This window comes from Hylaeus anthracinus, unplaced genomic scaffold, assembly GCF_026225885.1.
Source record: "Hylaeus anthracinus isolate JK02 unplaced genomic scaffold, UHH_iyHylAnth1.0_haploid 12002, whole genome shotgun sequence".
Taxonomy (NCBI): domain Eukaryota; kingdom Metazoa; phylum Arthropoda; class Insecta; order Hymenoptera; family Colletidae; genus Hylaeus; species Hylaeus anthracinus.
This window is the reverse complement of record NW_026534349.1, coordinates 981,052-1,008,863: the sequence shown is the minus strand read 5'-3', so window position 1 is coordinate 1,008,863 and position 27,812 is coordinate 981,052. Positions and strand designations below refer to the sequence as shown.

At 43.7% G+C, this 27,812-nt stretch overlaps 2 protein-coding genes across 6 annotated transcripts in view; one reads left to right on the top strand and one right to left on the bottom strand.

Annotated features, from left to right (window-relative positions):
- Positions 1-26,503, bottom strand: part of LOC128891820 (ubiquitin carboxyl-terminal hydrolase 48-like) — a 57,892-nt gene extending 31,389 nt beyond the window's left edge. For 2 of the 5 annotated variants that reach the window (XM_054151651.1, XM_054151652.1), the window contains exons 1-13: positions 26,005-26,503; positions 25,295-25,434; positions 25,017-25,220; positions 24,601-24,927; positions 24,184-24,420; positions 23,858-24,108; positions 23,234-23,769; positions 23,054-23,155; positions 22,562-22,965; positions 22,122-22,485; positions 21,814-21,998; positions 6,084-6,191; positions 3,806-3,912 (exon numbers count right to left, since the gene is read on the bottom strand). In XM_054151651.1, coding sequence (XP_054007626.1) covers positions 3,806-3,912; positions 6,084-6,191; positions 21,814-21,998; positions 22,122-22,485; positions 22,562-22,965; positions 23,054-23,155; positions 23,234-23,769; positions 23,858-24,108; positions 24,184-24,420; positions 24,601-24,927; positions 25,017-25,220; positions 25,295-25,428 — 2,959 coding nt within the window. In that variant the 5' untranslated portion in view covers positions 25,429-25,434; positions 26,005-26,503. Of the gene's footprint in view, positions 1-3,805; positions 3,913-5,362; positions 6,011-6,083; positions 6,192-21,813; positions 21,999-22,121; positions 22,486-22,561; positions 22,966-23,053; positions 23,156-23,233; positions 23,770-23,857; positions 24,109-24,183; positions 24,421-24,492; positions 24,928-25,016; positions 25,221-25,294; positions 25,435-26,004 lie in introns of those variants that run through there. The other 3 variants (XM_054151654.1, XM_054151655.1, XM_054151656.1) reach the window with 3 other exon arrangements.
- On the top strand, positions 25,481-27,782 carry LOC128891832 (mitotic spindle assembly checkpoint protein MAD2B). The gene is made up of 4 exons (XM_054151682.1): positions 25,481-26,037; positions 26,443-26,525; positions 26,594-26,891; positions 26,961-27,782. Exons 1-4 carry the CDS (start codon positions 25,964-25,966, stop codon positions 27,265-27,267), a joined length of 762 nt encoding a protein of 253 aa, XP_054007657.1. The 5' UTR covers positions 25,481-25,963; the 3' UTR covers positions 27,268-27,782.
- Positions 27,783-27,812: the final 30 nt, after the last annotated feature.

Below are 27,812 nucleotides of genomic sequence, written 5' to 3'. Positions count from 1 at the left end.
GCACTGGCTGTATCGCAAAACCTAGAGAAACTGGCGGAGGGAGGGCCCAGGACCGCCGCGAACGTCCGTGGAACGGAGACAGAGCGGTCTCGAATTAATATTCGGACGGCGATTTAGATTTAGAACACGAATTTGCTGATTAGTTTCCTACGGTGGCTGCGGCGGTCGGCTCCGTTGCACCGGGTTCCATAAACGTCGAGCCTCGAGGGGCCAGACCCGCCTTTCGACTCGAGATTTAGTCTCCCGGGGGGTGGTTGAACTTACCAGGGGTCAAACGCTTCAGGAGGGACATTTGTTAGCCCTTCCCCCGGCTGCGACAAGTGCGCCGGACACGTCTTAATATATGCATTCACCGACCAATGAACACAACTTTACGACTTGTTCCCTCGGATCGTTGGATCCTCCCCGAAAATGACTTTTCGACTCGCTTGCGTTTTCGCGGGGGGGGTGCACGCAAGACCAATCTGGAGACTGACTCTCCGCTGCATCCGAGGAGCTTCGTTTTGCGACCAGTTTCTTCTAGCGGATTCCTGGTTTCTGGCAAGGACGCGTAGACTAACCCGTTGCCGTACCATTTAGACCGATAATATTCTGGCCATATTTCTTCTACTAACCGTTTGCAGTCCAGATTTTCTGGTTTCGGTATAATTCTGTCGAGTCTCGCTAGATACCTATCACATTTCCAAATAGGAGTCGAAATGACCAAGCTACCTCCCTAGACGTATAACCTGACATCGAATTACGTCAACGACACCTATGGACGTAAAATTACGAGCGTAATTCACGCGTCAAGATCCCCTCACAAATCCTCGACGTACAAAAGGACGTGGAAAGACAGAGGCCCTGGGTGGTCCAGAGCAAACAGACAATTTGGCTCGTTTTAAGGGCGCGCGCACACCGGCGCGTCTGGTCCGAACAAAAGTGAACCAGGGGAAACGAGCACTTGGCCCCGGTTGGAACAAAAAATCGGGGGTTGCTTTCGGTGACTGATACGGCCCTGACTAACGAGCCTCAGCCGGACGATCGTTCCACTCTTAAAGCCTCGAAGGGGTGGTCCCTTCTCCCTTACACCTTCGTGGCCTTTGGACGTTTCTTTCTCGCTCGTATGCGAAGGCACATTAGGCACCGTCCAACCTCGTATCAATCACTCGACAACCCTGATCGCTCGGCTCCTTCGTCGGCCTCGGTTGACAGAACCGGAGGTGACGCGATTGAATACCACCCTCCGGGCTTCGCCAGGACCAACCGCCACGATGACGACGCTCCTGGAAAACCGGGGAAGGAAATGTTCCTCGTGCGACTGCACCCGGTTAATGGTTGACAGCCGAAAGACGATCGTTTGGACTAACGAGCAACGCTAATTCCAAATGCTCCCAAGATGATACAAAATCGCAGATATATATATATATATTTCTCTTATATCTTTGGAAGATGGAGATTTTAGGTTTCCTGATCCACCTAGGATCACAATTTATCCTACAAATACCTCCAACGCTTTCAACATTTCGACACAAACGAATCAAAGCACCAGATATCCATTCGTCGAGCTTCACTCTACTCTTCTGTTTTGTGACAAGCTCGAAGCATACGTTTCGTCTGGAGAAACAAGAGCCAGCATCAAGGGATCGATCGTGGCATGTAGATCAAGCGGCACGAGTCCGCGAGCACTCGTCGCGGAGAAGATATCACGGTTTTAACCCTAAACGACATCTCCATCTGGGCGATCCGCGGTCCAGCCGGTGGAGAGACGGCGGGCCGGTTCGGGGACCGGCTTTGCAATGCAAATCAACCGCGGGACGATCCCCCTTTCCGAGGCAGAGCCTTGACAAATGTCGCGGGAAAAAAAGCCCGCGCCATCCGCGATCGAGAGACGGACAAGACAATGGGATGTTTAGAGGCCTCTCGGCTCTTCTTGAACGCGGGACACGCCGTGGGCTCGTTCGTGCGCGACGAAGGACGTGAACATCGATCCGCAGGATCCCCCTGGTGCTACCTTCGGGAGCCAATTTGCCTGCCAGACCGACGACAAGGATCAGTCGTTCGACAAAGTGGGCTTGCGCGTGGCTCGGCCACGGACCGCGTAAATCTGATGGGACTTTTCGGGGTTCGAAGTTGAAGGGAGGCATTGTATTTGTCGGGAACGGGAATTTAATCGTACCGTCTCCACTTGCTTTAAAATGCGCTCTTCCTTATCAGTTTCCTTCGATCTTGTACCTTTGGATAAGATGATTATTTGTTTCTTTGGTTTCTATGGTCACTGTTGATGTAGAATAGAACCGATATATTTAAAGCACGTTGACGAGTAGTTAACATCGATATAGTAACGTCAGGTGTTTGTTTTTAATGTTACGTAATTGTATGGTAAATACACTGTTTCAGACTTTTGTTTAGGAACGAACACTTATATGTACGCACCGGTATTAAACGTCCCTTCCGAGACGTTAAAACTCCGAAGATATTCGGTCAAAACAATCCCCACAGCACGAACCGAGGAACGAATTGCGACGGCAGCGGGTGAGAAACTTTTAGAACCCCATTTGGAACGGCACCACCTCTACCGGCCCCCCGCAGTGGCACTTTTTCTGTCGGTTAATTTTCAGGATACTTCTTAATTATAATGAGACACTTTGGGGTCTGCCAGAGAAGCCAACGCGAACAAACGTGGGTAGGGGATTTATGTAAATCGACGGCTAATGTCTTCTGGCATTATTCCTTGGGTTATATTCCGAGAGGGGGAGGACAGGAAAGTGGAAAGGATGCGCGCTTTCACGCACACTTTCTCGCAAAAAATTTCACAGCGCGTGTGCTCCGGTGATTCACTGTTAAGAGACAACTTCTCCGTTGGTAACATTATCTGCGGATTGAAAAACGAATTTGGCATTTAGAATTTGTGCCTAGAACAATTTGTGACAACACAGAAACCAACATACACACGCACACACCTATGCATACAGAATTCGGTAACCGTTTAATCTGCCCCGACAACGAGAGAAGTATCCACTGTCGGCATCCGATTAAGCCACAAATATATTCTAGATACATCGAGTGGTTTTCCCAGTAGAAGCCAAAAGCGAAAAGTCACTGACGCGCCCCGAGTGTCCGCGAGATTGTGTACCAATAATTAGACCGAGCCACGTACACAGAGAGAAAAAGAAGGGGACACGATAGGGAAGAGCGCTGGTAACGATCCGCCTAGGGACGATCGTTTACATAACGACCCTCCCGGAATCCTACGAAAATTAATTGCCGATAAGATCGAACGGTCCCAGGATGGAATAAAGAGAAAGCCGTTAATTGCGCGATCGGTCTTCGGGTTCTGCACTTTACCAGGAAATTGATACGCCTATCGTCGCACATGTGCAACGATAACCGTCACGTTATAATCGTTTCAATTCACGTCCACGATTCGTTATACCGTCACTTTTTTTTCCCTCGTTCGTAGATTTACGAGACGCGAAACGTTGAGACTGGGTAATCCCTCCGTCACTCCTAATTGGTAATCGCTACCGCATCAATATCTGTCACTGGTCTTCTGGGACGATCATGGGTAATGATTAGACTGAGGATGTTTATAAGCGTTCATATTTTTACGGGCATTGATAAAGAATCGATACTTGAACGAAAGTGTCTTGTTTTCTAAATGTAAATATTTTTGTGTATTTTTATATTTGAACCTGTTTGTATAATTACTAATCGAGTAAAAATTAGAAATTAACCTCGATAGGCTGTTGAAACGAGAGTCCATTTTTAGGAAGAGAAAGAGCGATGTTTAAAAGTAACAAGAATATTATATATTCGTACTCACTTGGATCTGTGTAAAAATCGGAACCAGTCCTCTTGATGATGACTGGATAATCGACGTCGTAAAACTGCATCAACTTCGACCACTCCTCGGCAGTTACTATGGTGTATCTGCAACAGAGTTTTGGATACATATGAGAACATTATCTAGTAAAGTTTAAATTATGATAAATTGTAATAAATCCAATTTTTAAAAGTGCGATACGAAGCAAAACTTAAAAAGGATACTACGTACGAATGAATATACCAATGATAATAGCTGAGAATATTACGTGATAGAAACAATGGTTGCCTTCTGGCAATTATGATAGTGTCGTGCGCAGTAAATTGCTTAAAATATGTTTATTTATGCCTTCTACACAATTATTCACACTTTGAAACTCGTATTAAAACCCTTCCCGATCAATTATTTACTTAACAATGTGTAACGGTGAAACGCGTACGGAGTCGGTCCGCGATCAAGCCAGGGGCGTATTCGCGCAAGGCGGAATTCACGATTTTCCGGCAACGGCGTAGAATCCGTGATGGTTTTTGCCCCGTCTCCCTTAATTATACCGCAAATTAGAAATTTCTTGCCGCGCAGCGGCTCCAGCTTTTTGCCCTGCAATTGTTCGCCTGATCCTGGCGTGGTTCCTGAAGCTCGCGCAACGCTCAGGCATCTCGCGCCGCTATGATCAATAACACTTTGAAAAATCCCGCTAAATACTCAGCGTCGTAATATTTCGTTCGACGAAGAGAACTTCTACCTTCCTATACAAGGTGTCTTAGAAACGCTCGATATCTAACCACTGACAAAACTGATCTTCAATCTCACCGAAAGACAAATTATTCAACTTTAAAACTACAATCAAAACCTGTTGAAACTCCAGTTTCCGCTAAAAAAAAAAGTTCCGCGATGTCGGAAATATCAATGTCGCCGACGTTTCTAAAATTCCACGCTCGTCCGGGAACAAAACGAGGAAACCTAAGAGAGGAATCGTCGCGAAAAAGTGGAACGCCGCTCGTTAAACGATTTAATTGGAAATTGTCGCGCGGCGGATAATAAAAATTAGCGGTGCTATACTGCGGACGGCGACGTAAACAGTAATTTATGGAGGCACGTTCCGACGCCGTGAAACGTGCGACGAGTTGATACGGGATAACTGTCGGCCCGATAATTAGTTGCGCGACATTAATTTCGATTCAGCGCAATATGCCGCGCGGTCTCATTTGAATTTTCACGAGGCAAAAACCGCGCCGGACGAGCTTGTCGTCTCTCCTCGTGTATTTGCCTAACGCCCGAATAATGGTGGATGCATCGAGGAGCGCCAGAGAAAAAGGGAGGGAATCAGAGAAATCACCGTCGAGAGGGGGAGAAAAAAAAAAGAACGCGAGCCAACGGAACGGCATATCGTACGCGTTTATTGAATATAATTCCTACTAGCAGGAGTCGATATGCACTCATGATTAATTAATCCAAGTAATATTTAAATGAAACCGCTATTAACAGTGCAGTTGCATTTGAAAATCGAAAGGAAGCGTGAACAAGAATTACAGTGCTTACGTGCGTCTTCTTTATTTAAAACTGTAGGATCATAAATTTTGTTTTTATTGGGCAGTATTATAAGAAATATTCATTACTTGTAAATAAGAAATCTAATGAAACTGTCATCCTAATAGTTTGGCATCGTGTGCGTATTAATTTATTAATGCACGATTACTCTAAGTTGAACTTCACAGCACATTATGTTTCTATCGGGTGAAATGCTACTCTAAAAGATCCACCAACAAATTTTCTTTGTAAATGAAGCTTAACAAACACTGGTCTAAATAATCGCGGGTCACTTGCAACCTCTTTCGAAACATTTTACTTAAATCCTCCGATATAATTCGATCGACCTATCCACTATCCAAGCATCGAGAGACGTCACGAGGAGGGAGGTCGAAGATCGTCGACAAAAATGATTTTTTAACGGTCTCGACAAAGTCAAGGGTGAACAAGCGGACGACTCGAGCCGTCGGCTATCTTAGGCAGATAGTGGACAATGGTTTAGCATAATGGTCAGAGGGTTGGCTGCACAATAGCCCCGGGACCGTGCTGGTGACATTTTCGGGTATCCATCACGTCACACGCGCTCCAAGGATTCGAAGAATGGAAGAAACCAGTGCCAGGAGGTCACGCACTTTCGCTTTATAATGCAGTTGTCCCAGAAGTCGACATTTCTCGACGCTTATATTCAGAATCTTATTTAGAATAGGAAACTATGTACGGTAGAAATGGCTAGGGGTGAAAAACTACTCACAAATCGTTGTTAAATGTTGGCGAATAGAGGAATCCTTTGTGCAGTTCGCAGAGCAGCGTAGCGTTCCTTATTCCAACGGGTGGTGCTTTCGAAAACACTTCAGCATATCTGAAACAAAAATTCCCTCTGTCACCATCCATTCCCAACTCACAGACCAAAATCTACAAAACAAAATGGTAACATACCATTACGAAAACAAACCTAATACCATCCCTCCCATCGAATCGTAATTACTTTTCCCAAATCTCCTCCCCCCTTCTCTACCTCGAGTTTCAAACGACAACCGCCAAGATCCACGGTGATAAATCCCTGCGGCATTAAAAATATATTTTCAGGGTTATTTTTTACGAACACTGTCAGCCAGTTAATCGTTTCGAATAACGCAACCTCGCCTGTGACACGTCTTTCGGGGTCGTGGACCAGAAAGACGACGAGGAGGAACGCTTCCTTCGGGACATTCCGGCCCGAGGGGGTGGAGATGTGTCGGGGGGATTGGGGTTGTGCATCATTTTTCACATACCACCGAGAGGGCGGACGGTTTTTGCCGTCTCCCTACCCGCCCGCCATCCAGATAATGCTCTTAAAGACAGATATCTCCCGCGAAACGAGCCAGGTACGCGATCTGACCGACCAGGAGACCACAGTCGAACGGAAAATCTGGATTTTCCTAGAACAATTTCCAGCCCCATATTCAGCGGTGACAATTGGAGCTCGACACTATTTTTCATTCCGACGCGGATCAACATTTGCGCGAGGATTACAATCTTAACGAGAAGCCTGAAAAATGTACCAATGAGGGGATGATGTTTCAAATGTTAAGCTAGAGGGTGATTCGTGGTGAAAATGTACGAAGAAAATGTAGAATGGACATTTGTTTTGGGAGGCTTTTCGTTGTAGAGGAAATTGATTTTTAATGTTTCTTGGAGCACTTGGAAAAGCGTCTGCCTATTACTGACCATTTCTACTTGTGTCGACGTACGGAACTATGAGACGATAGAATGTTATTAAAACATTCCCAAATACTAATCTTGCGAATTAATTTAAATTCCAGAAAACAATTACGACAAAATGCTTCTCGAAATATCCTGTTAAATATTCTTTTACAGAAACAAGAAAAAATAAAATAAGGAATGACAAAATGGGAAACGTATCAGATGGAAAAACCTTTCTAAATTGTAATCCACAAATCACTCAAACAGTTATCAAGAAGACAAGTATCTCAGAATCGCGAAAAACGTAATACTACCCTCCCACCTCCTCCGTGTGAAAAAGTGTAGAATCCCCTGTCGCAGAGACATGTCCATCCAAAGTGAACGGGGTTGGCGAGAAAAACGAAGCACGAAACACAGAAAGCTCGCGAAAAGCGTTCGGAAACCACGAGGACGTCGTGGAAGAGCAAATATCCGCGGACGGAGGATTTAAAAAATGTCTACCAGCCGGATACCCTCGAGCGGGTTTTCCAGAAGCGAATACGCGTATTAATTATGAGGCTTGTTCAAACAGTCGAACGTAGGGAGGCGCGGGACAGTGGAGAAAATTGGTCACCCTTATTACAGTCGAACCAGGGACACTACTCTCTGTTGTTCGTGTTCTCTGTGTCCCTCTCCTCCGACTCTCCTCGCCACCGATATGCTCCTCGTTCTCATTTTTTTTTTTTTTCTGTATTCCTCATTCGAGGCTTTGTTTAACTTTCGTCGCGGAATTTTTCCGGCCCGCAGCAATTATTGCTCCCAGGAGAATAGAAGTGAAAAGCCAGGAATCGAGAACTCCTGTGCGCGGGGGTGGTTCTCGCTATCGAGGCTGGGGGAGAAAGGGTCACTCGCAAACGTCGAGGAAATCGTTTGGAAATGCCTCGATGATTTCGGTTTTTCTCTCTATGCTCGGTGCTGAGAAGACTTTGGTATTTCGTAATTGATATTGCACAGAAGATGACGCGTTGTAAATGTACATATAGGTCTGGAGAAAATAGACTTCTAACATTTCTAAATGTTAAATCATATAAATCCAATCGCAAAAAAAAAAGATCACCGAAAAATCGATAACTCAGAGACACAATTTGTAAGACGATTTCCAGTTCGAAGTGAGGTCTACCCAGAAGTTTAAGTAACCCCGCGCATGCAGCTCCAATTAAGCCTCACTCCAGAGAGCAACACGAGCGACATACCAATATGAGACATCGATACGATTCAGATATCCTTGTAATCATTGCGGTTTATATGATCACTGCGGTCGAGATATCATTATTCAGTACCGGTACGTAATATCCTGCTCTATGCACGAACGAGCCTGGAGACAACGCCGCTGAAGGACTTTAATCAACAGAGAGATGCCATCGAGTGGAAGCGCTCGCGCGCGCGCGCGCTCCTCTTCCTGAAGAAACCAACGATACCGGGTTAACGTTCTTTGCACTCTGCGCAACGACACAGAACGATTTCAATTTCATGCTGTCGGCCGTATCAGCCTTCCCGTTGCCGCACAGTAAATCGCTTTTCCTTTGACGATAGCTTATTTTTCCTCGTGTAAAATAAAACTTGAGATGCCCGCCGATGGACGTATCAGGCGAGAAATCGTAAGCCCGGTGGCTCCGCGGACGCAAATTGTTCTGGCTGATTGCGAAACGATAGAGAGGACTTGCATTCGCGGAACAACGAAGAACTTGAGGCGTAATAAAGCATGACGGAGGTGACGTATACAGGAAATTAGGTAATCGAACTTGTGTGATTTTTAGGAAGCATACAAAGGCGATAGACAATCTCTATTCAGGAAGTAACTTCTTTGCTCTAAAAGAAAAGGCGAATTTTGAAATAAAAGATCGCGACAGAGATGTATAAAATATAAGGAAGACTCCGTCAGGGTGTGCGAGTATTTCTTGATACAGCAATCTTTTCATTAGCAACGTCAAAAGTGACACGCGTCGAAGAAGAATCGCCTCGAAGGGGACAACAATACCATTCCTTCGCCGACGTCCCTTTGAATGTGGGCGATGGTTCGATATTAGCTCGAGCAAACCGCTTTCGACGAAGACGACACGATTATTCGACCGAAACAGGGGTGAAACCTCTCCGTTTCGCTCGCCAACACCCTGATAACCTCTGCCACGATCTCCGCTCCATCTTTTCTTTCTCTAATATCTCGATCTTTTCTCTCCTTTCGTCCAGCCAATTCTCCACGTGTAGACTTCCAGTTCAACAAAAAAAAAAAAAAAAAGGGAAAGATGTAAAAAGTAAACCTTCTCAAATAATAATACCCTCACTTAAGACTTGCTTTTAAGACCTTTTATCCGCATTCCTCGCCAATGTTTTCTTCAGACACGTAATAAATAATATTCCTATAAAGTGGTCTCCCAATGTCTTCTGAAACCCCATACAATTGTCTAACCAGTAGTATCCTCGGCAACTCAACCCGAAGAGTTCTCGATCTCCGGAGGTCTACACACCTTATTCCCTCCAAAGTGCGCCGCTACCGAGGTTCCAGTGGAAAGTTTCCGGCGACTTCCGCTTGCGCAAAAATCGTCGCCGACGCGACATCGACTCGCGTCATCTCTCCATCACGGCAACACAATGGCGGGGCATAAAACGACCGGGCACGGATGATATCGTGCCGCGGCACGCTGGAAGTAGTGCAAGAAAATAATAGAAGCGAGTATGATCGCGTCGGCTCGGATAACGAGCCGGATGATTTACAGTTTATCCTTACACCTCCATTTACGAAGGGACCGTGGAGGAACTCTTGCGATCGCTTTAAATTCGCTCTCGTTGATGCAACTGGTCGTCCGCCCCGCGACGAAGGGCGGGGAGGAAGACGGTCTGTTTCTCATCATCCTTGGTCCCCCATCTCGGTATCTTCTTATTTTCTGAATGTCCCGCGGTACCGGGCGCAACATTGTTTTTCTCCCTCCTCGTCCTTCTCTCCCTTCCTTCTCTGTCCGTCTGTGGACAGGCTTTTGGGATTCCTTTTTCGCTGGACGGACACCGGTGGACCTTTTACCACGGACACGTACACTTCTCGGACCCCCTCCTCCCCTCCCCCCTCCCCCTCGTAATGATCGCAACGCTCCGGTGCACCTCAGCCTACGAGGCTGGCCAGCAAACCCAGCACCGAACCGTCTCTTTGACCAGCGTACGATCCTGTTGCCCAACCACCGCACGGTGGCTCCTCGATTGTTATGTTATAAATTATTATCGTGTTATTACCGTGGCGGTTTCGCCGAGCCCCGAGAAGCTGGTTTTTTCCACGATCGAATCGAGCGGAAGGGCCTGGCTGCGTTTATGGGAGAAGTTTGTTTGTGAACGGCCTCCGCCTGTTGCCGATTCCTGACCGACTACCGAACGTGATTTTACAACGCCGTTCGCGGAAAATCGGTTCGAGTTATCGAGGTCAAGGGGAGTCGATTTTTAGACGAACTAGGTGACCGGGTGTGCTTGTTAGGGGCGAATTTGAATATGTCGAAAGACTTACGATTGGGATTATGCAAATTATTGACCCTATTTTGTCTCTTGAAAGCAGGACCTCCTATATCCTCTCGAATTCATATCACCTCTTCCCACCCACCCACCCCCCCCCCCCCCCCAAAAAAATGACGTCCGAGTACCTATCCTCGCCCAACAGAAATGTTTACAGTGTCAGTACTCTTCCCCAAGACCCGATGAAATTTTCTCGCGAATGCTTCCACAAACGCCACTAAAGAGGGTCGCGGAGGTTCGAGAACGTCGGAATCGAGAAGGTATCGGGTCCGATTTCGAGTCGAGCACCTTTCCGCTTCCAGGATCGCGGGTGCGGGGCGGCTGCCGCATACCGGTGATCGTCGGAGAGCATCGTCCACGGATTTCGTTTTTACACGCCGGTCGGGGGCCTGCGGCCGATCTTCTTGTTTGCTCAGGGGGACTTCTGGTCGCGAGGAATAGCGTTCCGTTGGCGGACGGGGCGAGGGCCGGGACTAAATTTACGCCGGTCGAGTAGAGTAGTTGACCGACGGACTGCGGCAGGATGTCGATTATCGACGCTTTTTGCCGCGATTCCCTCCCTTTTTCGTGCCGAGCGCATAATTAGCTTTCATTATTCTAGCGCGCACCGAGCCGGCTTCCGCCCGCTGACAACGATTCAGGACTGATTCAACGAGTTGCTTTCATCTTTTCTCGGGCCCCCGTCCGTCTCCTGGAAGCTGACCAATCCTCCGAGAATTGTTTCAACAATGGAGAACAATCAACAATCTATCAAGTAACCCATTTCGTATCCAAGGTGTTCCCACTAGAGCCTACTAGAAAGCCTAGTAGAAAGCTCAACTTTGCTTAAATATTCAAAGAACCTCGTGTTCTAAGAATATACCTCGATATCACACCTCAATATCACAACCATCACCATGATTCTTGACTATGACTTGTTCACAGAAAGGACTCCAAACACCCTGACGCATGTTAAAACTCCTTTTAATTAAATAAACGTCTCGGAAAATTTATAGCGAGGAGTCCCCGAAGTCAACAGTTGGTTGACTATTTACGATTCGCGGGACAATTAACGCGGGAGCCCGCAGCCAGCGACAGATTGCCGATCATCTATGACAAAACACAGAAGCGGCATGCGATACAAGCTTAATTATGACTTCAGCTTACGTTAACCCGGCGCACGATGATTTAATGCACGGGCATTCCAGCCAAGTTCACCGGCGCGTTCATTGTTCGAAAAAGCGATCCCTGGCCTCTTCCTGCCGTCAGGTATTTACAAAGTTCGCTGGTAACGAGGCTTCGTTAACGGTACGGGAAGCAATAATCGCTTGAGTTGCAGTCGACCCACATTCCTCGAGTTATTGGCGGGAGGATCTTCGTCCTCGTGACTGAAGAACCGCGAATTCCGCATCGTTCGAAAGAACGCTGAGATTTTCGATACTCCCAGCCGATCTGAGGCGATCGACAACCTCATCGTCGCGAACCGATGGTTTGCCATTTGATCAATGATTGATTCGTTCGATCATTTATCTGTGGACAGAGTGAACCCTACGGAACAACAAAGTTGGTGTATCGAAAGAAGTTATAAGACTAAGACTGACTACCAAAAGGATCGTCTTCGCCTCTGAGCCAGGACAATGATAAACCTGCATAGATTCCTCATGTTTTGAAAATATCTCGTACCGAAGGACAGTTTTGTTCTCAAATCGTAAAGAATCCATCTGGGAAATTGTTATCAAGACTTAAAATTACTACAAACTCAAAGTTATCGAAGCATTCATTTTGTCTAGAGTCACAATCAGCTAGCATAGCTGCCTGCATTTACTAATGTAGATAGAAGAGCAGACATTGCTCCAATTTTATGCGATTGACGGTCATTGAACTTGACAATCTAGCCGCGTTTTACCTAATTGCAAAACCATTTCAACGTGTTTCCATTAATTCTCATTTTCGATGGTTTGGTGATTAATAGAGAGTGACTGGCGGTGTCAAAAGGCTTAATCGCCGGATGGTAAAAAAAGATACAAATGGAGCGAGCCTTTCGCCGAGACCTCGAGCTAGAAGCGGCTCGAGGCTCCGACCTTCGTTAAATAGGCTCACCTTGGTGCGATCGGTGAAATCAGCGAAGCTGAAAAGTAGACTTCGATCAAGGGATCGTACGTGCACGCTCGATTTGATCGAGGAACACGTATGAACGTACTCGAGCCTCGCAAGATTCTAGCTTGGTACTCGTGAATACTGGTACTTCTGAGAATAATTCTTATCTTTTAACAAAAAAAATAGGACTAAATAACGTTATCATTCACGAATACAGACACGTACGTACTTGCGTATATGATTATGATATACATGTACATATGAAAGGAAGCACCAGTTTTCTAAAAAAGGAAAACAAAAGACGAACAGAGTCCTTCGTATTCAACATATCCAGTAATCCAACAAGAACTTTCGTTTTACAATGTTTAGAACATACAGCTCTAAGACTCTGAAAACAATATCAATAAATACTTGGAGAAGAGACCTTCGGAGTGAAGTCCAAGGGTTAAGATTATCCATCAGACTTTTTCCATCCTAATTTCTCCGAGCAATCCCAGAACACTGGGTGAAACTTCTTGCCTCCGTCCCGAAGAATCTACAAAATTAAATCACTCTGGTTTCGTCAGGTCCCAACTTGGCAAGAAATTGATCCTAATTGTAGAAGAATCCCCTGCAACCCCCTGTTGTCCCGGTTTCTCTCCGCGTGACTCCTTCGATCGTCCCGCAGGAGCTTTTTTCCTCTTCCATTCCGTTAATTTCGAATCGTGAGTCCGACTCTTCGTCCCTCTCCATTTCGCCCCGTCCCCGCTGGTCCATTGATTGGGGGCGTCCGTATACAGCCCGATTTCTTGCCGTCTCTCCTTTTCAGCAGAAATAAATCTTGTGTTTTCGCGTATAAGCGGCCTTTTAATATCACCGGGCTTGATTTACCGCCGCGAGGCCATGCATCCAACGCGTGTAAGAGAGGCCAAAGCCAATCCCTCCCCCCCCCCCTCCCCCACCAACTGGTGACATTTGTCTTCCGACCAGGAAGAAGGGAACGCGACTGTCCCCAGGTTTTCCCTGATTTACCGCTCCTCCCCACGGTATTTGACTAAACGATCCTTGGATCTCCTCAGCGATCCTCGCGACCAACCATGGCCAAGGAATCAGGTTAAGGGCTGGAAAATTCCAGGAGGTCACTTCCTCTTTACAACCACCTGTGCTTGTTGCGCACGTTGATAGGTTTTTAACGCGTTTATCGTGTATGGGCGAGGAAGGTTAGCATCGAGAAATTGGGAAAAAATTAATCTCGACGAGGAAGTGTCAAGGGTAGGTTCGGTGTTGGGTAACGTAGGTCCAGGTGATACAATAATACCTGTTTTCGGTGGTTTGCTCGCGCAACATTTTTTCGCGATGACGATCGGCAAACGATAGGAAAAGAGCGGAAGTCGTGGATAAAATGGACAAAGATGAAAAAAGCCGGCACGGAGGGGCAGCAGCAGGAAAATATCGACGCGGCCGTTTCTCGAAACGAGGCTGCGGCGAGAGGCCGACAGAACCGGCGAATCGTTGCACCGGCTGTGCCGCGTTTTTGCTCGATTTCTCAAAACCGATCGAGCGTTCCCGATCGGGGAGCAACACGCGTAGCTTGCACGCCAGGCGTGACCATCGGCTACCGCGATACACCACGAAAAACGACAGTCGCCCGCCATGCTCAGTCGCTCACGTCTATTTACATTGGCACCGTTGCGGGGAACGAGCCGACCCCGCTCGGACGTGCCTTCCATCCAACGACAATGAAAATCATCGATTCCATTCGCGGAACGCCGATCGGGGCTTGCATAATTGAGCGCGAGCGCAATTTTATTCCAAACCTTTTTCCACCAAACGTTTATTTTTACAAGTAGAATATGTCAGAGATAACTTGAAGTCACTTTTCCCAGTAACGTTTGGATTTTCTGGTAGAAAAATTCTCTTGGATTAGAATGTACGAATGAGGACACTGAACATTCTGGAAATTCAAGTTCTTTTCATTAACCCTCCTCTGCACCTGCCAGAGAAACGTCAGTACTCGTGTCTGGTAGAAAATAACTAGTACTATTAAAAATTGCTGCACTTAACAAGTAAAGATTAGCAAGTATCTAAATCCTTCTTGTCGTCAACTTAATCACGTATTTTATACCGCTCCAACTTATGCCACTCGTGACATAATCCGTAAGACGGAAACCACAAATACGAAACACTGGAAAGATGAAAACCAAGAAAGAAACTTGATAAACCCGAATGCACGAGACACTAAGCAGACACCAAACGAAAATAGCGGGCCCTTAGCTTCCCTCGGAGGATTCTCTCTCCACCCAGAGGACATTTTGTCATTCTCATTAAACCCTGCCACAAGCAAACCCCGGGAAACCTAATGAACATCGAGTCTCGAGACCTTTTTCGAAGTGCAGAGTTTCGGTTCTTCCTCTCCTTTCCAGAAACTTCTGAAAGAGCCGTGGAATATACAAAAGAAGAATGAAAAGCGACGAGGAACGTCGCAAGACGAAGGGGATGAGGACGTGGAAGAGAAGAAGACGAAGAAGAGGCGTTCAGCTCGCTTTGCCCGAGCACTGATGATAGTTTTTGCTCGGCAAGATTTTTTGCCACCACCCCCGTAGCCACCCCCGGAGGGAGGGGGTGGATGATATATGACCGCCCCCGAGACACTGGCCGCCCCCGCTGGGAGAAGCAGAAAGCGAAAAAGAGACGGGACGAGGGAGATACATCCTGATTTCGGAACAATTCCTTATGTACGTGCGCGCGTGCATTTGTATTTCAAACGCTGCTCGCGATCGTTAGCGCGGACTTTGCCAATTTCTGGGGTGCGTTTCTCGATGCTAATGGCTCTTCGATTGATTATTTCGCTAGCCACTTCTCGGGGAATTTCATCTGGCCGAGATGTACACGGAATTCAAATGAAACAACAATTTCTATTTACGTTTCAATACTCAGCTTTGGAGTCGTTTAAAAAATGATTTCAGTAGGACGTGGAGTGTAAAATTTATAAGCAAAGAAATGGGCGTTTCTAATGGAGAAGTTGTTAAGTAGTACTGCAACGAAAGTCTAGTGTTATTTCTAGTATTAATTCTAGTATTATTTAAAACTCGTAATTACAACTGAGATTATTATCCTATTCTTTGACGTACATTGAGATGTTTCAAAAAGCTTATGTTACTCGTAAACGATCAATACATGTCAGGAAGAGTCTCCGAAGGAAGACGTTTGTACCCGTACAGGGATGAAATAAATCAAAATTCAAACTGTATTGACTCCTAGCATAAATCAATCTTGCATCCATGTTACAGGATATGAAATACCTTACAAAATGTACGTACAACGCGTGTCAATATCCCCAAGGAAAACAATTTAAATTGCCTTACATTGCCACCTCTGACTTATGTCGTTTTCAAACGTCTACCGACAAAAGAATTCCTCGCAAGGAATTAGCTGTCAATGATTTCACAGACAATGTAAATCATTCGTAACAGAAAAAGAGGATGGAAACATTGTAGCAAGATTAAGTGTTTCAATTAAACCGATCGAGGCAAGGAATGGCTGCGAATTGTGTATTCCCAGTCGGTTAGAAGTGCTTCATAAAGTTGAGGATGTCAATTACCGTGAGAGTCGTCGGAGAGAGCTACAGCTACACCCCAAGCCAATATCAAACGAGACGGCAGCTTATGGAACGACATAAACGAATCCCGAACCCGAAAACGTCGATATTTCATCGAAAGAAGAAAGACTCCCGAGGGCGTTTGGTTAAATTCCTTCGAGTCAGGGCAAAACGACCTCGCGAGGGTTGAAAATCTTCAAGAATTAGCGAGGCATCAACAACACCATAAAGAACGAAAACTCTAAAGAGTGGAGAAGTCTTGATAGGTATTGAAAATTTCATATTTCATTATCATTTAACGATACTATTTCAAGATGCTGGTTACAAACAGAGAAAATAAAGAGAGAGCAGAGACCTCCAACCATTTCACACGAGTTAAAAGATCAAAATTGTTATGTAGGCATAACTAATACATTCATAGCGACAACTCGTTATTCGAATCATTAATTCGTGCTTCCATTTCAACTAAAATTTACCAAGGGACTCCAAGTATCGAGGACAAAACCGACAGGAAGAGTCGAGAAAAGAAGAAGCGTCGAGAGTGATTCTATAGAAGAGAAACAAGAGGGTTCGACTGACTGTACGCTGGCTGCAGAGGCCTCCTGCAATGAATCAACTTATTTAAGGGTAGTTGGATTTCGCGAGTCGATGCACGGCGACTACCGACCACCCCTCCGAACCCCCCGGTGTCCCTCCTCCGACGCAGCACGCCTCGTGGAATGATTTATAGTTTTCCTTCCGTGGCCACCCATCCACCTACTCACCCCTCCAGCCCTCTTTCCCGCGCGCAAACGGCACCCCTCTGCCAAATATACGCAAAATAGTCGGAATTTGTACGCCAGCACCCCACCAGTGGAACTTAAATCCCGGTACGAAGATGGAGTGGCGTTCTCGTGTACATGAAGTAACGAGGTCTCGATTAATACGTTTTTAAAATCGACGCCTCGAAGAGTCGTGGGACGATTGGATATTCAATAATGCAGTGCAAGGGAAAAAATAGAGAGACAGAGGCTGTGAAGTGATTGATGGATCGCGGTGTATGGGTGTTCTGTTGGCACCGTTGTTTCATTAGTTTTCCATTCATGGGCGTATTCATGTTTTTTGACACTCTATCTTCCAGGAGAATATTATAGGCTTTTTAATTTCAGCATCTACCACAATCGTCCACACGGTCAATTGTTCCCTAACTTCGAGTCGTCAGTTAGTGACGATATCGTCTCGATAAAGGATTAAGAACGAGGAAGAATCGCGAAAGGATGCTTCCTCGAGAGCCCGACTAAGTTCCCTAAATAATAATTAATGACCAAGCCGAAAATGTGACTCCAATCGTGTTGACACTGCATTGTAAGCCGCAGACAATGCTCCGGTGGCTTTCCGAAGCGTGTGCCGGCGGGCTTGATGGAGGACCAGAACGGCGGCGTCGGAGGGCAGGGGCCGTAATTAATAACTTGGAATTGATTAAGGTGTCAGATAAGTCCATGGAGCCGGTGGCCCGTGGCTCTTTCTCCCTTTCTCCAGCCGCCGCCACTCCTTTCTCCGTCGCCGCGACGCGTTACGATATGATTAATAATTTTGAGATAACGCCGCCCCGTCCCTGCGGAGTCCCTGCGCCCCGTTGTCCCTTTGAGAGGGACCGATTTGCGGCCCCACTTACGGCCTCATAAATGACTAATTATTCTCTCACCGTCCTCGCGCCATTTCTGTCCGCTCTGCTTAAGGAGGTAATCGGAAAACCGACCTTTTCGCCTCTCTTTTGTTGCAGAAGCGACAAAGAACCAAGCTTGGAGTTATTATTTGAATTTCGATGTTCGATATAATTGTGACACGCACAAATTTAAATAACGATGAGAATTTCGCGTCACGCCAAAGAATTTAATGTATCTTCGTAATTTTATTAAACGGCCATCGACTCTGGTTTTATAGAGTCCCATTTCCCGAGATGTGAACAAAAGGACATCAATCTCCATTTCATCTTGCCTCTTTGTTCGAATCCTACCTGCCACCCCTAACACAAACTCCTATCTAAACCTGCCATTCAAACGGACGTTGTCACCAATAATACCAAGTCGTACAAAAATTTCTAAAAGCCAAACAATTACAACAAAAGGTACCAACGCAACATGGGGAACCTTGGTAGCCAGCGAAAACATTCCCGACGTATCGAGGGTAGTAAAAAGACACATGGAGGGAGGTCCTCTTCCTGATAGAAGTTGAGCGATCGTCTATGCAAATACCTAATCCTTTCGCGAATCCGTCCAGGTGACGTTGACGGATTGGCGGAGGACTTTGCGCAGAGGCAGCCTGAACAGATTGCAATCCGCGGGACCATTTGTTTCCCCGGGCCGTGAAGAGCTCCCGTGCTACTTGGGGAGAGAGGTGCTCGAGGCCGATTAACGGGTCTTCGTTAATTGCCGATAAAGAGAACGAAAGCCGGACGACGACCTTCGCGCGGGAAGACGGAAACGGTGGATTAAATACGCGCTTTCGGGTCACCTTCTCCGATTCGACTCGTGCCACTTGCACGAATAGGCTTCCTTCTGAGGCAAGTTACCATCGTCGAGTAGCCTCAGTCGTTATTACTCGAGGATTGATTGGAATTTGGACGAAAAATTAGTGGGTGTAAAAATTAATTCTGTGTTCAGGTTGATAGTGTAACGGAACGAAATGAATTGAAAGTATTTCTATTTAAATTAGAGTTATCGCAAAGCAACGACTAGCGTCGTTGTCGTCGCGGTGCTCGAGATTAAGCATCCCTCGAAACAGGAGTGTTAAATCTTTCTGACACCGACGGAAAAAAGCCTTTAATGCCATGGACGGGCTACTACGAAAGCGCAGGCTGATTATGTGCTTCCTCCTGGACGCTCAAGATTGACGGATTCAAATTTGCCGGGGCTTAAGTCTCGCGGGTTCCACACGGTTTACAGACAGCCGGCTAAACTGGGATCAACCCTTTGCGCGGATTACGGCGTGTGTGTCATGTCATGCTTGATTTCGGTACTGACCAAGGGCTCGTGAAAACCCGAAATAAGTGGCATCCCTCCCCCTTGGCTAAGTATATCGACGATGGGAGGAGCGAAAGCCTTATCGCGCGTAAAAGGATCATAACACGAGAACGGACGATAATTAAATTTTAATGACTCGGGGTTATCGACGCTAAAACTACCAAGATGGTGAATTTTATCCACGTACTGCTGAAATGCATAAATAAAAAATTAAGAAACTAATTCCAAAGATCAAGCGTTAAAGAAAACAAATCTGGATAGAATTCGTGAATTTTGAACAATTACTAAAAATAAATACTACCGCAAATGTTAAATTATACTTTTCAATTGTACAAGAACAAAATTTTAGCATCATACATATTTTCATGAGTGTGTAGAATAACCTGATAAAAGAAAATATGCAAAAGGAGGACAAAGGATTGATCGTGCAGCTCAATATACATGAATCGATCCCCACACGGTTTCACCAAGGTTCGCCGAGAAAAAATTCGCGACAATTCAAAGGACATTTGCGAATTCCATCATACGCGTTCCTCCAAGCATTAATCGCCCTTCGGTCCGAAAGGGTACACATTTTCGCGACGTTCTTTCGTTCCTCCCACGCCGAAGCCCTGAAATGTTGTTCCCGTTTCATTGTAGAAACTTGGACCGTCGGTGGAGAAAGGGAAAAGGTGGAAAATATTTTTCCAGACCGACGGCATTGTCTTCGCTCGTGTCTCTCGGTGATTAATTTTTCAGACCCCTTTTTCTCGCGACAGTAATTATCGGTAGGGTTTTCGTTCATGAAAATTTATAGGCCTTTATCTTCCTCATGGAATGGTCAACAAAATCGCCGGTGAAGGTAGGAACGCGAGAACTTCAATGCCAGTGGAAACGTTACGTTGCTATGTCTGTCACAATAGTGTTTCCCAACGTAATTACTTTGGTTGACGTTACGTGTCGCAAAGAAAAGCGGAGTCTTTAGTAGGAGTCAAGCGTATTGAGGAGGAATTTAATTGAGGAAGTTGAAAGACAAAGAAATTTAGTGATATTATCTTTTCAGATTATTGGTAATAAGTGGGCAGAGGTGGTGCATTGAAATCAAAGCTGCTGAAGATTATTCTCTGTTTTCGCAGACTAGATCAAACATCCCAAAATTCATGCTCCTTCGTCAGTTCTACATACCAATAACACCAATAATCGACAATCAAACCTCTCCCAACACTGAATTACAAAAATCAAAATACCCAAACCCAGCCATGAAAGTTTTTCCAACTACAGTTACCATGTTACCGCAGATCCACCGAGGAAGAGAGAGGTAGGAAGACAGTAGGGTCGCATTAACGAGCTTTTCCTAATTATGAGAAAAAACTAGACCGCGCGATTAAGGGCTGCGGTGGGCTCTCCCCAACCTCGTGTGGATGTTGGGCCATGGACCAGCACGGAAAACTAATTGAAACCGCCTAACGACCCGCCGGCAAATGATACATCAACCTCGAAGAAAGCAGCCCCACCGTCTTAATACCGTTTCGCCTTATTCGACGCTCATCGCGGGCGCAATTTCGCCCTTTTCCACCCCCTCGACCGCTTTTCCACCGCTGGTCCTTGGAACCGTTCATCCCTGAGTCCTGGGCTCGCGTCTTCGGGTCGCTTAATTGCGCGCTCGAACGAAGATCGAGGACGTTTCCTCGCTGGCTGGAATGATTTATCGCTTTTTTCTGCCTCGTTTGGCGCGTTGCCTTTTGGTCCAGCGATGTCCAAACGCTCGGATCAAGGACTCCAATGTCGCGAGCTTCTCGAGTCATGCAACGGTGACTCCCAAAATAAAAGGGACGTTTTAAAATTCGACCTGAACGCGCAAGAAAATGTCTGAAACGTCAACCAACACTACGAACTCGCATCGTAGCTCTAACAAGTACAACTTATAAGGAGGAAGATGGAATTTACACTCGCACTCTTGTTACTTTCAGAGGCATGATCAAGAGATAACGAACCGAAGACAACACGGTGCCGAAGCTGAGAATATAGCTAATCAACGTATGAATATATGTAGGAAAAGAGACCAGAGTACAAGAAAACTATCGAGCACATTAAAAAAACACCAAGAATCAACATAACGTGAACCAATCAGCAACGAGAGATTATTATATCGACAATTCTCACAGTACCAAGTGGGAAGAGGTTCAAATTATGGATTTCGAGCCCAATTATCACTAATGATTGGGATATCGGACATATTACTGATTCTAGCTCATTAAATTTACAAACTGATACTTCCAAATTAGACTCTTCATGCAACCTGATTTCACGGCTCAAATTTCACTGAGAAAAATAATATTGTTGGCCATTAGCTTACGTAACGCTCTTCCCTTTTCCTAATACATATTCTAGATGTGTCGATTTCATAGCTTATTGTGTTATTGTTTCATCTCTCTGAGATATCTACTGATGAGATCAAGATATCATTAAGTAATGGATTAAATATTACTAATTTGAAGAATCGTAACATTCTGTTAAAATATGCCAATGAAATGGTGTACGTGCCGCCATCTAACAGCATCAAGCGGTATCAAGTAGAATAAAGGACACCACTGATTGCACCGTTCATCGGATAAGACTAATAATAAACTCACCGAACAAAGGACCGCCAACTGTCCAAGAAGCTCTTCTCCACGATGTAGAACTTCTTCTCCGGATCCTCGCACTTCATTATCTCATTTCTATTTCTCGCGTGATACAACTCGTTCAGCTCATCCTTTTGTTGCTTCGCCTTTATCTTGACGTCTTTCTTCGCTTTCTGCGCGTTCTCCATCTTTTCCTGCACAACAAAGCACAGCTAATAAGTATATATAGTAAAATAATAATAGTTTAACCTAATGTATATGTCACATCGAAGGAATGTTAAACTTTTGTTCGAATATAAGTAAAAAATAAAACGTACTTCGCAGATTGAGCAGGATCCAGATCCGATCGGGTATTCTTTGGACTCCGGAAAGTACTTCCGGAGAATAGTCCAGGCTTCGCCGGGTACTACTTTTCTCGACGAGTCTGGCGTCTTTAGCGAGTTGTGCTCGCAAAGCAAGTCCTCGTTGAAGTAGATTATAACCTCGTTTTCTTCGCTCTCCTCGATTTCCTTCGACGTCTCATCTTCTTTCCTCGCGGCTGTGCTGTCGGCTCGAGGACCGTTCGGGTCTCGACAGTCTTCGTTCTCTATTTCCTGCTCCAAGTCTTCGGTGAACTTCTCCATAGCGAGTCTCCGCCAGGACTTCAACGAATCAGCACCCACGATATAGCTCGTCTCGGTTCTAAGAACGTGAAAATGAATATTTTTAAATAACCTATCGAGTCTAATTAAACAGCAGACCAGTTGGAATGACTTACGGCTCTTTGAAATTTCGTACAAGTTCGTTGACTTCCTTATGATCGCGTTCAAGTGACATTTTGAAACGGAGTAGCTTGTATCGACGCTTCACGCAAACTTCGCAGAGAGAGTTCTGATCCAATCGTGGTCCTCCGCGATATTTTCCATACACCATTTCCGCAGCCAATAGCGGCAGGCACTTCGCACGATTTACCTTCAACGGATCCAGTCGATAATGCGAACACATCAAAGTGGAATTGTCGATCGGTGGCACTCCATCGGTGGATGAGTGGCCGTTGAGCCATTTTGACAACCAATCCGTGGGTATCCACTGATATTCTTCCCAACTGACTGCGTTGAAAACGATATTATACACGTCTATAACGAGCTGTCTCTTTAGGTTCTGATCTTCGATCTCCTTTTGCTGAAGACAAAAAAAATGTCATTTAGAACACTTCTTCTTAATTAGTTTGCACTTCTTTAGACTCAATTGCGGACTTGTTAGTACGTACTTTTTCTTGTTGAATCGCTAATAAACTTAATTCGTACTTCACATTTTCTTGCCTCACTAAATCGCGCAAAGTAGGACTGACTTCCCAATTCTCAAACTCCATCTGCAAAATGTTAAAAGTATAGTAACGCGAACGCGATAAATGTATCATAAAATTAAGAAAAAAATGTATCACTCTTACCTCTTCGTAAAAGTCACGTTCCCCGCAGCTCATGGCTCTATGCGCAGCACCATTCAGCTGCCTGTAGTCTACTTTTGCATTTTTTGCAAACGGTTTCTTCGTTTGCAATTCTTGTTGATCTTCTTTATTGTCGGATTCGTAGTGTCTTCCATTTTGCTCGTCGGTGCTACAATCCACCATCATAGAAGTTATTTTTTCCTGTGCACTAACGTCTTGAGGAGACGATATGTCCATTTCGACGTCCATTTTATTCACTGTACCCAGTATCACTACTTCCTCGGATCCGCTTGAATCAGGAACAGCAGAATCTTGTCCATTTTTACGTTGTCCTTCGTCCGATGAGTCTCCTTTCTCTTTATCGACACACATCTCTGTGCTATCGCTATTAGTCTCTGTTTCCGCTTTCTTCGATTTTATTTTCTTCGCGTTGTTCATCCGCCACTCGGTAGTAACTTTCTTATAAACTAACATGTACGCGGTATTAGATGAAAGAAAACCTTTTGGTACCCGTCCGCGTCTTACAATTTTCGAAGTATCTACAATATAGAAAAATAATTAAAGGCATCTCACAATTACTCCACAAAAATTACTTTGTGAATAGGTTGCTATAGGATTCATGCTCACCATTAACGCTATCTTCGATCCTCTTGTTCTGCATTTTTTCAACTTTATCGTCGCTAAATTGGTACCATTCTCCGTTTGAATTACATATATTGGCAATGTAATGGCCCGAATGCGCAGATGGACCTTTATGGCTTAAGACCGCGACAAGACTGTACAACTTAGATTGTGGTGGATATCTTACATACTCGGACATATCAAGATCTTCTGGAAACTGTATAAAAGAATTCAGCTTTCTTTTTTGTCCAGAATCCCTGTCAAATGAAACAATACATACTGTTAATATGAAAGCTATAAGCATCGGAAGATGCTGTAACATGGAAATGTACCTATGGAACACGAAACGCATCAACTGTATGTTCAACGTTTCTGGAAGAGATTCCAAACGTATAAAACGTCGCGCATCCTCTTTGTCGTTGCAGGTAACGCAATGATATTGATTTGGTCCAGTAAGTTGCTCCACAGACAAGTATTTTTCTATTGCCTCCTTGAGAGTAGCTGCGAGCTGCAGGTCCAACTCGTAGAACGTAGTGGACGTTGGGTATTCGGTACCGCATTTCGAACAACTGCGTCAGACATAAAATCCAAGTTATTCAGGAAAAATTAGCTTCTTTCTCGGTCAGATCAGTTGATCGCACCAGTCACCGCAGCGAGCAACGTGTCCTACCATGTTCTCATCGTCAAGATCATCAGCATCATCATCGTTTAGGACAATTCTCATTTGTTTTCCACTTCAGAAAACCCACCAATTGATATAGCTGTATTTTCCTTGAGTCAGCTCCTGCAGCATCTGCTTCAGTTCTGCGGTTTGTTGCAGTTTCCCTTCCATATGACAGAGGAGTAGCTTGGAGAATTCCTGTGCATCCTGCTGAGTTCTAGTATCCAACGACAACGCGACAGCGAGATTCATTGGATCAAGAAGGCGCCGATTCCCGAATTGCATCATCGCAAATATATATTGCAACTGTCCAACTGCTGTCACTGGATGATACGGTAGTCCTGCCTTCTTAGCTTGACACACAGCTTCCCTTTCTTCCGGATCGTCTGTGATGTTCCATTTGTATATTATCCTCCTGAAAATGTAAAAATAGCATTTCAAAATAAGTACTGAGAAATAAATTGTAAATATGTTAACCACATGTCGCCAATTGTGTATACGTACCTCATATCTTCATTGTGAAACCACATTTGTATTAAACTGTTAACATAACAAGTTGCACCTAGATTCTTTAAACCAACATACTCTGTAGGATCCCGTAATTCGGATAAAGAACTTTCTAAAGACATTACTTCTACAGGTTGTGACTTCATATACTTTTCTTCGCCTAGTCCTGTTAGACATTGTGGATTATTTGTGCAATTGCGTCTGAAAGCAAAACATTTACTTTAAAATATTTGGAAACAATAATAAAAGATGTTGTCAATGAACGTACAACTTACTTGCAATTTTTACATGATTTTAAACCTATCCTATATGCAGTTTCCAAGTGTATCTTCTCTATTTGATCTGGTAAAACACCTTCTATCCAAGCCCATGCTAATTTGTCTAAATCAGTCTTCTTTGCTGGTGGCATTTTTATCTAAAACATATTAACCTAAATCTTAAATTATGAAATAAAGTAGTCGACTCAAATTTATAAATTTGAAAAATTCAATGAACTCTACTATAATTTGTTTCATCCTAAGTTTGTACAAAGAAAAGAGGAAATGCATAAATTTACATTCTTCAATAAGTAATCATATTTTACAAAGTTTGGGTACTTTTCCAAAGAAAAAAAAAAAGACTAAAGATGTCAACGTTTATAATTCCACAATAAACAAACCATAAGGAAAGAAAACGTGCAATCCAAAAAAATGTCACTTTCCTCGTAATTATTCAAACAAACATTTTCATAATAAATATTGTACTAAGTATACAACGTGTATCTCACATTCGATGGAGTACGCGTTTCATTTCGCGCCATGAGAAAATCGAGATTCACTAGCAAAATAAAAATGGAACGAGAGTGGCACTTGATAGAATCGATTTCACTAAAATTCTCTAATCTAAAATAGCAGTAAAAGAATAAACGTGGATGACATACTCGATTGTTAACAAATATCGGATACATGAACAATCTCGTGAATCTGAAAAATCGTTGGTTTTATACCTGCACGAAAGTAGTTCGCTGCTGCTTTTTGAGGTTATGAAAAACGCCGCTACACTCTTTACAACATCCTATTTCTCCCCCATATCATTATCTGGTCGTAGAAGAAATTGATCACGCTTTTAAATTCACTTAGCACTAGTATCTCTGGATACTTTTCGCAAATAAGTAAAAAAAAAGTATCATCAAAATACTCCAAACGTCCGATATACACTGATCGCCATATGCAATCGACTTGCCTTAAGGCGCGCGTCAAATCAATCGCTAAATAATCAAATCTATCCAAACTAACAACAATGTACTTTTCAAGAATAATTTAGTGCAATATTTATTGCAACGAAATCATAATTTCATTTTTTATTACGAACATTAAATATATTTTATCCGAAAGATTTTAACACGCATAAAGAAATAAATTAATATTATTTAATGATAAATTAGGAACAACAGGGATCTTTTCCGATATTTACCATTTATATTTTTGTTGCTACAAGTATTAACGAAAATGTCTCAAGATAAAATAGGTAAATATTATTTAGAATAATAGTGATAATAAAATAAAGAATAATAAATTTATAAACTTGACTTGCAGTTGGCAGTGATATCCTGATAGAATTTCTAGAAGTAACATTTAATCATATATTGTTCTTCAGAAACTTATATCCCAAAGAAATTTTTGTGAACAGGAAAATGTATAATACAACAGTATATGTTTCTGAACATCCAGAACTCAATGAATATTTAAAAAATGTTTTAACTGCTATTAGAGAAATGGTAAAGGAGGATGAGAATAGTGTGAAGGCAGTGAATCTCGTTTTTTATAACAGAAATAAGCAACCAATTGAGAAATTTGTTTTCGACCTTGTTAAATTACAAGCAAATAGCATAGAGTAAGTATTGTCCTTAGTAATGTATTACTCATGAGGTGAATTTAGTCCTCATTTTGACAATCATTACAGAAAAGATCCATATTATTTAAAAACCGAAGAAGCGCTTAGAACAATTTGTTTAAAATTGTCCATGTGCGAAGCATATCTGAAACCATTACCGGAAGACTCGACTTTCTCTATTGAAATTCAAACATATGAAACAGCACATGTTGCTCTAAGTGAAAATCCTCATTGCGATGATTTTCCATGGATTATACATGAAGATGCACTTGAAATGACCGGACAAGATTTACTTCCATTAAAAACTATCAAAACTGATTGTTTAAATTTGCAAATGTATGTAGTAGAGAGCAAGGAAAGTAAAACTACAAATTAATTGTAATTATTATACTTATTGTAAATAATAAACTTTCTATTCATTTTAAGGGAATGACAAGTGTTATTCGTTTAGAATAGTTTATACATGAACTTTATAAAAAATAATGCTTTGTATTTTATAATTTTTGCAATTAACATAGATGAAAGAGGGTTGTAATTAAAACTTCAACAAAATTTGTAATGTATGTATAAACACAAATCTTACGGATTTCTTAAATTTTCAATATTATATAAAATTAAAACATACCACAATTAATAAGTATAATATGTACTAATGATTCTTCAATAACATATGAATACTTTCGATATTCCATTTCTTTTTGTCGTTTATGTCCAACATTTTATGCCATATAAAGGTATAAAAACGGTAACAAGTTTAAATACGTAACTAATTTCAACTTTCTGTCTGTACAAATGTAGATTTACGCGCGAATTTTACAAGGCAGTAATATAGTGATCTTCTAGAGACCTAGAGGACGCTAATGATCTTTGAAAAATATTCGAATAATTTAGAAATTATATAAAATTTAGATTGCAATTTTT

Excerpts from the sequence above, each read along its gene's own strand:
- LOC128891832 (XM_054151682.1), top strand. The coding sequence starts at position 25,964 with ATGAACAATCTCGTGAATCTGAAAAATCGTTGGTTTTATACCTGCACG. Across the intron at positions 26,038-26,442 it reads GTTCGCTGCTGCTTTTTGAG|GAACAACAGGGATCTTTTCC; the intron begins GTTATGAAAAAC and ends ATGATAAATTAG. Across the intron at positions 26,892-26,960 it reads TTACAAGCAAATAGCATAGA|AAAAGATCCATATTATTTAA; the intron begins GTAAGTATTGTC and ends CAATCATTACAG.